The following is a 12,056-nucleotide window of genomic DNA, read 5'->3' as shown; positions in this document are numbered from 1 at the left end:
TGGATGGATGGATGGATGGATGGATGGATGGATGGATGGATGGATGGATGGATGGATGGATGGATGGATGGAAATATAGGTTTATAGAAGATACTTTATGCACTTAAAGCCGGCAGAGCGGACCAATCACAGCTGAAGCCTCTGAATTTAAATGTTAAACAATTTAAATTCTTTGCTGAAACCATTTAAAATCAAATTTAGCAGCATTGATAATCTCAACAAACAAATGCTACGTTCATGCATCTGTGGTTTGTGTTAAAATATGATCATTTATGGGGCCCTGATGGAGGTGCTGACTTAATCTGGATTAAACAGAAGAGCAAATAACATTCACTTCAACTGTATATTTTTTTATTTGTTCTATAGTTTGGAATTTAAGTTGCATTTCGCTAGCGATATTTTCCCATAACATCTAATTACCCAGTAATATTTTTACATTTCCTGTCAACATAACATTTTTTAATACAAAAACACGGTGGATCACCACTGATCCACCGCCTCGGTACCACCGGGCTTAGCAAGTTTTCTGGGTGAAACCCTGAATAACTGTAACTGTAACACAGAAGAATGGAAGGAAAAACTCATATTTGTGATAATTTCCTTCTTCACTGTACAATGTGAGTGACGTAGCTGCAGCTTATTTGGATTTAAAGTGACAAGATACTTTAATCCAATTTAAATTGAGCAGATTAAAATCTCATTTTGTGCAAAAACATGTACTGAACATGTTTTGTATAGACCCGTCATAACCTGTTCAGGTTACCTTTAAACACAGACTTTTCAAATAAACCAGATGAGAACAATTAACTTAAACCTAGAGATAAAAAATGTACCACATAATAAATACTAAGGTGTTCAGGGACATGAGAACCAAAGGGAAAAACGCCAAATTTAAAAATAATACAGATTTAAATTTAAAAACAATACAAAAGTGTGGGGCACACAAACGATACATTGTAAAAAAATAAATTCAAAAGAGCACTTTCTTTTTCCTCCAGAGGAAAACAGGCAGGTGCTCCAACACCACCTGTGTCTATTTTTAGAATCAGTTTCTTTTTGTTTTGTTTTCTCAGGGCCCTCGGCCACGGCGCCTTCGGCGAAGTCTACGAGGGACAAATTCTTGGCATGAGCGCCGATGGCAGCCCCATGCAGGTGGCAATAAAGGTCAGCTCCAACCGAAGGATAAACCTTTCATAAAACCACATGGACCTGCTCCAAAAAAAAACCAAGGTTTTAGGAAGAATTGTGTAAAAAAAAAAAAAATCCCAGTTGTGCACCAACTGAGTGAATATTTGTCAAGATATCCACTCAGGTCCAAGTGTGTCTCTGCAGGATGTTGCCAGCCTTTCTGCTGATTAGGTTCTGTTATCCGGACTCCTTTGACAATAGCGATAATGCTGCTCTGATTCTGCAGACGCTTCCAGAGATCTGCTCCGAGCAGGACGAAATGGACTTCCTGATGGAGGCTCTGATTATGAGGTGAGCCCGGCAGAACGTTTACCCACTGAGGGGAAAGCTCACTTCACGCTGCGCCGCTACATTTTAATGCTCCTTTTTACAGTGCACTGATTCTGTCTTATTAATATTATGACCAGAAATCATCAGCTAACTATGATTCTAATGCAAAGTGTAGTCGGCCTTGTGAAATATGATCAATGATAGATCACTGATTTGATCTGACCAATAGCTAGCAACATTTTATTAAATTCAAATAATTGAAATAATATGGAGGCATCTTTCTGTTTTATTAAGGGAATCTGTTCTTTTCCGACTCGTTGACATTATTTACTTTTCCAGAGTTACGGATTTTATTTTAATTAGGACGATGCCTTACAAATTGCAGTGAAAATGTTTTTGCGTTCTCTGGAATAAGAGAAACAAAAGTTTGACATTATACTGTAATGTTTGTTCATGTTGAGAAAAAAATCTATTTTATAGTAGGTATAACCACATCTATCCAATGACTTTTACTCAAATTAACAAAAGTCTTCTTTTAATTACTTTAACAGACTTCGACTAAACACAGGAAGTGTTTTCTATGACAGCATGTAAGGGCCGTTGTAGATAGGAAGCAGGAAGAAATGTCCGTCAAAAATCTTAGAAAGTTTGAGATTAATCTAAAAAATTTTCAAGAAAAAAACATTTCTGAGCTCCAAAAGTCAAAAATTCATGAGAAAGAAACTCAGATTTTTTAAACTTTTGACCCTTTCCACATTTCCACGTTATTTATAGAAAATTTCTGAGATTAATTTCAAAATGTCTGTAGTTTTTTGGCAAAACCCCTCATTTTTCAAATAAAAAGTGACCGACATTTTGTTTTTGTTTATAAGAATCAACAAAACAACCAATGATCTGGTTTTTTTAGTTTTTTTTTATTTCAATCAAGCAAATAAGAACTATCAGCCCAGACCTTTTTTAAGTTCAATCAAAATCAAAATTAAAATATTATTTCACAATATATTTTTGTAATATATGTTTTGAAAAAACTAAAGATTTTGGCTTGTTGATTTGGACCCACGTGACAAAAAAAATAAAAATCCTATAGAGAAAGATTAGGGCAACTAGTGGAAAAAAATTCTGGGAAAATTTTCTCAGAATTCTTATTTTAATTTTGGAATTTTGACTTAAATCTCCTGAGGTCAGAAATCAGAATTCTTTTTTATTATTGTTATTATATTTTAGTGGCACTAATGCTCTTCCGTACTTTTGAACACCTTTGGTCGCTTGAACGTGGTGGTTTATTCTGACCTCACCACAAGTTAGCTCAGTGTGCTCATCCATCCATCCATTTTCTTGTCACTCAGTGGGGTCAGGAGGGTTGCTGGTGCCCATCTCCAGCTAACGTTCCGGGCGAGGGGCAGGGTCACCCTGGACAGGTCGCCAGTCTGTTGCAGGGCAACACAGAGACMCACAGGACACACAACCATGCACACACACTCTCACACCTAGGGACAATTTAGAGAGACCAATTAACCTGACAGTCATGTTTTTGGACTGTGGGAGGAAACTGGAGTACCCGAAGAAAACCCACGCATGCACAGGGAGAACATGCAAACTCCATGCAGAAAGACCCCAGGCCGGGAATCGAACCCAGAACCTTCTTGCTGCAAGGCAACAGCTCTACCAACTGCGCCACTGTGCAGCCTTGTGCTCATCCACACGTTAGATTTTAATATTTTCCCCTTTACAGATTTAGAAAAGGTTGTAACGGTTACACGTTAAACACACTTTTCATCTTAGTCTCATTTTTTTAACATCAGAAATGTATATTTTACAGCAAAATCATTCATATCGTCCTTAATAAAGCCTCTTGTCGCACTTTCCTCTCCTCAACCAAACGGCCTTTTTCTTCTCTCAGTAAGTTCAGCCACCTGAACATCGTGCGCTGCGTCGGCGTCAGTCTAAACATCCTGCCTCGCTTCATTCTGCTGGAGCTGATGACCGGCGGAGACATGAAAAGCTTCCTGAGGCAGAACAGGCCGCGAGCGGTACAGCAGCTCTGCATGGTTTGTATCTTTACGTTTGGCCCCCTGCTGATCGGAGCTGTGCCGTTTCCAGGGCCAGACCTTTTCTCTCACCATGCGGGATCTGCTGCAGATGGCCAGAGACATCGCCTGCGGCTGCCGGTACCTGGAGGAGAACCAGTTCATCCACAGGTCCAGACTCAGGAAAACTCAAACCAATAAAATGATTATGTTCTGTCATAATTTGATAAAACAGACGGATGAGGAAGGTTGCAGAGGAGTAATGAGTCTTGTCAGAAGTTTCTATTCACTCCTAAATATTTGATTAATTTTTATTGATTCATCTGAATCGCTCTTTTTATAAGCAATTTTACAAAAAAAGTAGTTTTGGTTTAGTTTTTAGTGCAAATATCTTACTTTATTTGAAATAAGACAAAGCTAACTTACAAGTAACGTTTCAGCAACAAATAAGAGCCGGTTTTTAGTCAATAATTCCTCAATATTGATTAAAAATTACTACTTCCATTGGCAGATTATTTCACTTTTAACAAGATGTTTTATTAGTGAAATAATCTACCAATGAAAGTTGTTTTTTTCTCTCTCTGTCTGAAGTTAAACCAAACTTTTCTTGTTTGAGGTCAGTTGGAAAATTATAGAAAGTTTAGTGAGAACATTTTTCATTTTTTAGTGAGATTTTTATTGTTTTTTCCTTGAATTCAAAGGTTTACATAAATTTGGTCAGTACCATTTAGACCCGTTTTAAACTGCATGACTTGGGTCAAATCCATCAAACATTTCTCTTTTTATTGTAATTTATGCAAATTTTATGTATGACCCACAAAACTTTAGAATTGATTTGCAACTTAATTGCTGTGCTACATTATATTTTTTATTAAAAATGCCTTTGATCTGGGATTTTTAAGGGTAAAAGCAAAATGTTGCTTGAAATGCCAGAAATATTAAGTGGCTATTGTGTTTAAATCTGTTTTATGTAATTAATTATTTGGAGATTACATGTTGAATATAAGTTTTGTTGGTTCAAATCAGTCAAATCTGTTCCTAACTTTAGTAGTGGCCGTCTTGAGATTTACCGAAACCAAGCAAAACGTTATCAGAACCCGTCAAAATAAGAGTTCTTAATAAAGACTTGGCTTTTAAACTGAAGCTAAGTGTTAGTCTGCTTAATCTATCCCAGAAACTGATCTGTCTGAGGTTTAGAGGGAAGGAAATCTGTGTTCAGGAGGAATTAACTAATCCTAATTTCTTGATCTGAAAAAGTAAAGTAAAGTCTGCACACAAACACTCGTTTCCAGAAGGAAACGGATCAAATGAATCATTATCAAATCAACTTCTGACTGCACTTGTTGTTCTTTCAGAGACATTGCTGCCAGGAATTGCCTGCTTACCTGCGCCGGACCAGACAGAGTAGCTAAGATCGGAGACTTCGGCATGGCCCGAGACATTTACAGGTTTGGACTTGCAGGATCCACTCTGATTATGCAGCAAAGCACCATCATGTGTCTCCTGGGAGCAAGAATTAGCCTGATGGGGGCCTTGCTGGAATAATTGGAAACTAAATCTAATTTTCCCACAATTGGGCCAAACGTTGAGTTCATGACCTTGTGCTTCAAACTGATGCTAAACAGAGAAATCTGTTTTTCTCAGGGCGAGTTACTACAGGAAAGGCGGCCGAGCCATGCTGCCAGTCAAATGGATGCCACCAGAGGCCTTCATGGAGGGAATCTTCACCTGCAAGACCGACACCTGGTAGGCAGGAATCCACTGAGCAGCACAGCTTTATGTCAGTTTGATTTAAAACAAGGTTACCAAAGCTGAAAACTAAATATGTGAATTATTTTAAACCATGTCGCATCGTCTTACTGATGATGTTTTGGATAATTCTCTTATATTTATTATCCAAAGTTTGCAAACATGTATTATTGATCTAACAGGATTATTTAAATTAATTCCTTAAAGCTGCAGTATGTAACTTTTATTAAAAAATATGTTTTTTTAAATTATTTAAGTGACACCGTGTCGTGACAAAATGAAACGGATAATCTGTGAAAAGATCAAGCTCTTCCACTTCCTCGCTAAAACAACCAATCAGAGTCAGGAGGAGGGTCTTAGCGATGTCAATCAACCCTGTGAATGCACTGCTAAATGTACTAACAACGGAGAAACAACTTACCAGTCCAGAAAACTGTTTATCTGCCATACTAACTAAGATTAGCATTCATGCTAGGCTCTGCTAACAGGAAGAAGCTGTAGCAGAAAGCAGAGAGGAAGTGGGTATGGGACGGGGAGCGGCATGTAAACAAGCATGATTGACAGCGATAAGACCCTCCTCCTGACTCTGATTGGTTGTTTTTAGTTAGCAGAGCAGTTTTTTTTTGTTGTGGTTTACCATTCTGTCACACAGTAAAAGTTTTAACAAATGTGTAAAAAGAAGTAGTTTTTTTATTATTTAAAGTTACACATTGCAGCTTTAAGCTTTGAAAATTATTTTAATTTGCCATCATGAGTGCTGGCTGCACTTCTAAGTTTAGAAAGTTACTTAGATTCATTGGTTTAACCCCTTTAATGATTATCATTATGTTGTTTCCTGATTGAACCTTTTATTCTGGCATAAGAAGTGACGACTTTTATAAGCTACTCCAACTTCTGATTTCTTTAATGTCTAAATAAGGAGTGAAGCTGGAAAAGTTCCTGAAATCAAAACAATCCTCCCGCTTGACGATCTGTGTCTCCCCCTGCAGGTCATTCGGAGTACTGCTCTGGGAAATCCTGTCTCTGGGCTACATGCCTTACCCCTGTAAAACCAACCAGGAGGTTCTGGAGTTTGTCACCAGCGGAGGCAGAATGGATCCGCCAAAGGGCTGTCCAGGCCCTGTGTGAGTTTAACATCCTTCCACATGATTATTAAATCTCTCGGTTACAATTTTAGTTCAGTTTTCCTCTGAAAAAGCCTCAAATTCAACAACATTTTTGTTTTATTTCAAACTTAGTTCATAAAAAATGTCAAATTTTATTAGATCTAAATAAAATAAAAAAAATAGTGTAAAGTAGAATTTACTCTAATACAGCGGTGTCCAAAGTGTGGCCTGGGGGCCATTTTCTGGTCCTTAAAGTGATTTTGGGCGGCCCCCTGATCGCAAGTCAAGAAAGGTAAAAATTTGACAACCCAAAAACTTTGGAAATAGTTTGTTTTTCTTTTAATAATGCAACAGGCTTTTTTATGACTTTTTATAAATATGTTATTATCAAGCAGTAAAAAAAAAAAAAAACAAAAAACTAATTTTGGTATTATTTGTTAATTTTGTGAATTTTGTGGCACAAATTTCCCAGTTTTGGCCACAGAAGCAAATAAAATCCTGGGAGTTGAATATCATTAAACAGTATTTGTTTCATGGTCAAGGCTTGTACTTAAATCAGAATGACATGCTGTGCTTGAAAATCCTCCAACATTGCTGAATAAAAAAACATTACTTTAAAGAAGAGTCGACCAAAATTCCTCCACTTTAAAATCCCTTTTACGCCTAAGTTTCAAATGTCTGCCTATATATTTCTTCCTTATTTTAATAGTTCTTTAAATGTCCTGTGAGATTATATATTTACCCATGTATCCATAACAACTGGAACTTTCAATATCCAGCAAGTTATTTTCGCAATATACCGTCTATTAAACGAGTGCCCCCCGGATCAATTACACTCTCTGCAGCTGCAGCTGTGAAATTACCGTAATAACCCGATATTGGCTGGAAAGTGCAATGTCTCCCCTTTCAGAAACCGTTGGAATTTTTCAGATAGTGCTACGTGTGGCGGAATTACGGTACTGCAAATTTGGCCGTGTCGCCAGCGACACGTTCCGGTCTAGAAGGGTTCATGTAAAAGTCTCATAACCAACTAGAGCAAACACTCAGTGGCAGATTATGATGGAAAAAACAGTTACTAGATTTAGGGGCAAGTATGTTTTCACACAAGACCAGATTGGTTTAAATAGATAGACACATTTAAATGTGAAAACAGAAGAAACATTTTACTTTTTAACAGTGCTGCACATTCTGAAGATCTCAGTATCAGGAACCAGAAGTTTAAAATCATAAAATGATAAGAATTAAACATTTTGAGTTTAGTTGATCAGTTAGCGTCTTTTGTTTTTTAGCTACCGGCTGATGACCCAGTGTTGGCAGCACTGTCCGGATCACCGGCCCAATTTCGCCACAATCCTGGAGAGAATAAACTACTGCACTCAGGTACATCTCTTCTTCTAAGCACATCGCTTGTTAGTTTCTTTTCCTTTGTCTGATCTGAGGTCATAAGGCAAAGCCGCTCAGACTAGCTAGAGTGATGTAGCTGACATATATCACTCTATCTAGCTCAATGCATAGCTAGCTAGATAGCTATGTAGGTACATAGCTAACTAGCTATGTACCCAGGTATTTAGCGATGCAGTTGTCTGTCTAGCCAGTTAGCCAGAGTGACGTAGATGAAGTGGGCAGGAACCTTTCTCCAACTATCACTGTTGGTTCCAGTAGAGCATGCATAAATATGCTTTTGAAGATCTGCTTCATCTATCAAGCTAGCAAGCTATCTGGCTAGCTAGACTCATTACTAGATAGATGGATGGATAGTTAGATGAAATTATTATATCTGCATGTGTAATTTTTCTCTCAGGACCCTGATGTGGTAAATACCCCTCTGCCTGTTGAATATGGCCCCAACACAGAGGATGATGGCGGAAGGGTGATGCGTCCCACTGCCCCCAACTCCACCAGTCTCACTCCTTTACTGGTGTCCCGCCCTGTTTGCAAGGACTCACCCTCCCAGCTCGGTTTCTTCCCCAAGGGCTTCAGTCCCCCAGTCCCTCCACCACAGCCCACCAAACCTCGTCTTCTGCTACAGAGAACCCAACCGGTCCACCAGGAAGTGACGTCCTGCTGTGAAATGCTGGAGCCTTCTTGGGCTGAGACCGTTCCTGCTCCTGGTTTGTCATCCGTAGCAAACTCTCTGCATCTGGAACCTCCTCATCACCGGCCCTGCTCCAGAAACAGCTCCTCCTCGGGGAGCCAGAGGCTGAAAAACAAGACCAAGAACCTCTGGAACCCAACATATGGCTCCTGGGTCCTCGAAAGCTTCCGGGCGAAGAAAACGTTGGCTCACACTCAGTCCATGCCGCTCTCTTGCCACTCGACTGAGGAGAACAACAAAGCTGTTTGCGACGGAACCAGCAGCACCTACCTCAGCCCAGCTTGCCAGGTCCAAGCTGCCCCAACCGCGTCCGCCCACAAGGTCTTGACAGGAGGCAGCTCTAAAGCCGGGGTGGACCTGGCTAAACTCCACAGCTTCCCCTGTGGGAACGTCAACTTTGCCTATGATGAGCAAAGCTACGAGGCGGAGAGCCTGCCGCTGGGGAAGCCCAAAGCCTCAGAAGCCATCACATGCAGCATCGGTCCGCCGAGCGTCTCACCGGGAACCGGCCTGGGTCTGGCGCTGGGATTCAGCCCCGCCTCAACCTGTATGCCCAAACTTCTGCTGAAACGCCACGCCAGCTACGGACACGAGGACGTCAGGAGGCATGCCAAAACAGAGAAGCTCAGCCGCGACCGGGACTCTGGCTTTTCTTTGTCTGAGGACCTGAGTGTCGCTCACATCTAGAAATCAGCATGTGGCAACAGAGACTTTGAATCTGATCAAATCCATCAGCTGGATGACGAGCTCTGCTAAGGTCAAACGAATGCAGCTCCTGATATGCTGGAAAACCCAATGAAATGCTGACATTCACACAAACACGCCTCTGTACCTTAAATGTGACCTATTATGCTTCCTTGAACAGGTTAGGATTGGTCTATGGCCTATACAAAACCTGTTCATTACATTTATTGCACCAAATCATTCTTAGATTCTTAGATATGGTATGATATGGTATGAAAATGGCTGCAAACAGATGTGCAATTACACAACCGTACATCTTTGAAAAGCAGAAATGGAGCCTCCCGCACAACCAACAAGAATGCAGCAAGTGGTTTCTGGATGGTAAGTCAACAACAAAACACTTCTTGTCTTTTCCAGCAGTCATTGTACAGCCGATACAGTTGCTAGGTAACAGCTCAGTGCCTGTTGATTGTGACTCGACGTTCGGGAGGTTTTTGAAACAACTCACTTCCCAGACACCAAAAAAAATCTACTTATTTTAAAAAATGGCTCTGTGGTTTTTTTTAAGTGCTTTGAAGCAAACAGAAGTGTGAAAACATCCAAAAAATAAAGTTAGCATAATAGGTCGCCTTTCATACAGAGTCCGTTGTGTGCTTAGCGCCCCCTCCTGGGCTTCTGGTGCAGAGGTAGCCAAACACTGATGCTGAGATATTTTCATTGCTACCTAGTTATCTTTTTATCCTGCTGTAGTTTCATGAATGCTTTGACAGAAGTGTGTCCGTATTAATATATGTTTAACCTCAAGCAAAGGAGTTTTTAACGATTTGTTTTAGGAAATACCGGCATCTACTGGCCAAAAAGGAGATTGCTGCAATCTAGCCCCAACTTTGATTGATTTTAATATGAACAGAAATAAAAATATTCAAATACAAAAAAGTAGCAGTATCATTAAAAAAGTTTATATTTTTTTTTGTTTAATTTTTTAAGAAATAGATTCCAGTAAAATGAAACTTTGCTTTCTTTTTTCAATTTCTTCATTTTGCTACCTAAAAGTACTTACTGGGGAGAAAATAATTCATTTTTTATGTTTAATTTTAATCAACATAAACACAAGCTTAATTTCTTTTCTTTTTTTACGTTATATAAATTACAAGTTTCCCTCTCACCTACTTTCCCTTACATAATGTGAACTTTTGATGACTGCAGTCACATTTTTCACTCTTTCCCTGATGATTTTTTTTTTCAATTTTTTTGATCCATTAATGTTTCAGATGATGTTATAATCAGAAATAATAAAGTTTATGAAAGCAACTCTACTTAGATCTGCATCTGGGTTTATATTTCGATGCTTTTCCTCCTGTTGAAACCTCTTTTTTCATTTCCAGTCAGAAGTTTACATCCACTTGTTACCATCAGGGATGCCCAGCTAATTCTGAGCTTTTAATTTCTGACATGACATGAAACTGTGATTACTAAGAAAAAAGAAAAAAGTTAAAATTGATATTTAAAAGCTTTGTACACCCTGAAAATGGTCACGCATGGTAGTGGTAGTATTATTAAGTGGGACTGTGTCACTGCCGGTTTTACTGGTGCCTTGAAAGAATGTCAAGTCAACTTTATAATTAAACAATTTAAAAATAACAAATTTATTCAGCCATTAATGAAATGTGTTTAATGAGCTCCTCCTTCTTGGCTCACTGTTCTCTGATTTACAAATGAATCACTGGACTTTGACTAGGACTTTGCAGCTGTGAACGTTTTAATTCCTGCCATTAGAAATGTGGAGGGTGATACCTGCGTTCATCCAGCAGGGGGCGGCAGGTGTTCATACGTTGACGTGACGTCAGTATTTTTATTTTTATTCTGATCTTTTTTGTACCATATTTTAACTGTAAACTGCTGTGGTTTTTGTTGACTATTTTTTATTATAAGAAATTCAAAACTGTTTCAAATTCTATCTAAAAACGAAATCTAACTTAGTAAAACCTTAATTTTGCTTTAAATAAGATTTTATTTCATGTTCACCTATTTTTCTAAGACGCATTTTCATACCAGTTCCGGATGCCTCATTGTAATTTTTTAATTATTATTAACAAAAACCCTGAAAACAAAGAATGCTGCAACTGAGCAGAGATTAATTTACTTATGATAAAAATATTTTGAATGTTTTTTTTCCTAGTCTTGGCCAGTAGGCGTCTCTTGTTGGCTTAATGCAGCTGTGAAAATCTTTATTTTTATACTCACGTCTGTACACTGGACTAACCCTTTACGTTTTGTACGTCATTTTATTGTTAATGTTGACTCTGAAGTGAATCACTGCCATTTACCTTTTGAATTTTTTTGTTTTATGTGACAAATTCATTAGTTTTATCATTTATAGCCACAACTGTTTCTCTCATGTATGTTATAATTTGTTGAATTTTGAGGTTTGTTGGATCTTTTGTATAAATTGTGCTCAGGCTTGCTAATATTAGTGTCTTAATTTCCAGCTGCTGACTCATAAATAAAGTCTTTAAGAATCTGTAAATGTGTCGGTAAATCCCTTTCTATACAGTGCAAATTTGATTAATTCTGCAGTTTTTAGAGCTAATCCAGAGTCCATCTGGATCCTTTTCTGTTGGAAAGCACAAGAACATATCAGCTTTGGTGCTGCTGCACAACCGACACAAAATCTAAAAGTAGATTTTGGAGAATAAAAGGCGTCTACAAACAGAAAACTGTGTTATTTTCATCAGGGCTGCAGGAATAAACATCATTCAGTGGGTTGAACTTTGTTTTTGTGCCGTTTATGACAGCTATTATATAGAAATGCTGCAGTAGACAAACTTCTCAATAGTTCTGCATTTTATTTCTTGTGAAGTTTGAAATGTCCTGGTTAGAAAGGACCTCTGTGATGTGTATTACCTTAATAAAACCGATTTTTAATGGACTCTAAAT

At 38.5% G+C, this 12,056-nt stretch overlaps 1 protein-coding gene across 2 annotated transcripts in view; it reads left to right on the top strand.

Annotated features, from left to right (window-relative positions):
- The window catches only part of ltk (leukocyte receptor tyrosine kinase), a 74,468-nt gene extending 65,000 nt beyond the window's left edge, over window positions 1-9,468 (top strand). For both annotated transcript variants that reach the window (XM_017302620.1, XM_017302621.1), the window contains 9 exons: window positions 1,074-1,164; window positions 1,415-1,479; window positions 3,359-3,488; window positions 3,559-3,656; window positions 4,841-4,933; window positions 5,130-5,231; window positions 6,224-6,358; window positions 7,630-7,720; window positions 8,142-9,468. In XM_017302620.1, the coding sequence (XP_017158109.1) occupies window positions 1,074-1,164; window positions 1,415-1,479; window positions 3,359-3,488; window positions 3,559-3,656; window positions 4,841-4,933; window positions 5,130-5,231; window positions 6,224-6,358; window positions 7,630-7,720; window positions 8,142-9,122 (1,786 nt within the window). In that variant the 3' untranslated portion in view covers window positions 9,123-9,468. The remainder of the gene's footprint in view (window positions 1-1,073; window positions 1,165-1,414; window positions 1,480-3,358; window positions 3,489-3,558; window positions 3,657-4,840; window positions 4,934-5,129; window positions 5,232-6,223; window positions 6,359-7,629; window positions 7,721-8,141) is intronic.
- Window positions 9,469-12,056: the final 2,588 nt, after the last annotated feature.

The sequence above is a fragment of the Poecilia reticulata genome, linkage group LG22, assembly GCF_000633615.1.
Source record: "Poecilia reticulata strain Guanapo linkage group LG22, Guppy_female_1.0+MT, whole genome shotgun sequence".
NCBI lineage: Eukaryota > Metazoa > Chordata > Actinopteri > Cyprinodontiformes > Poeciliidae > Poecilia > Poecilia reticulata.
This window is presented reverse-complemented; position numbering and strand designations above follow the sequence as displayed.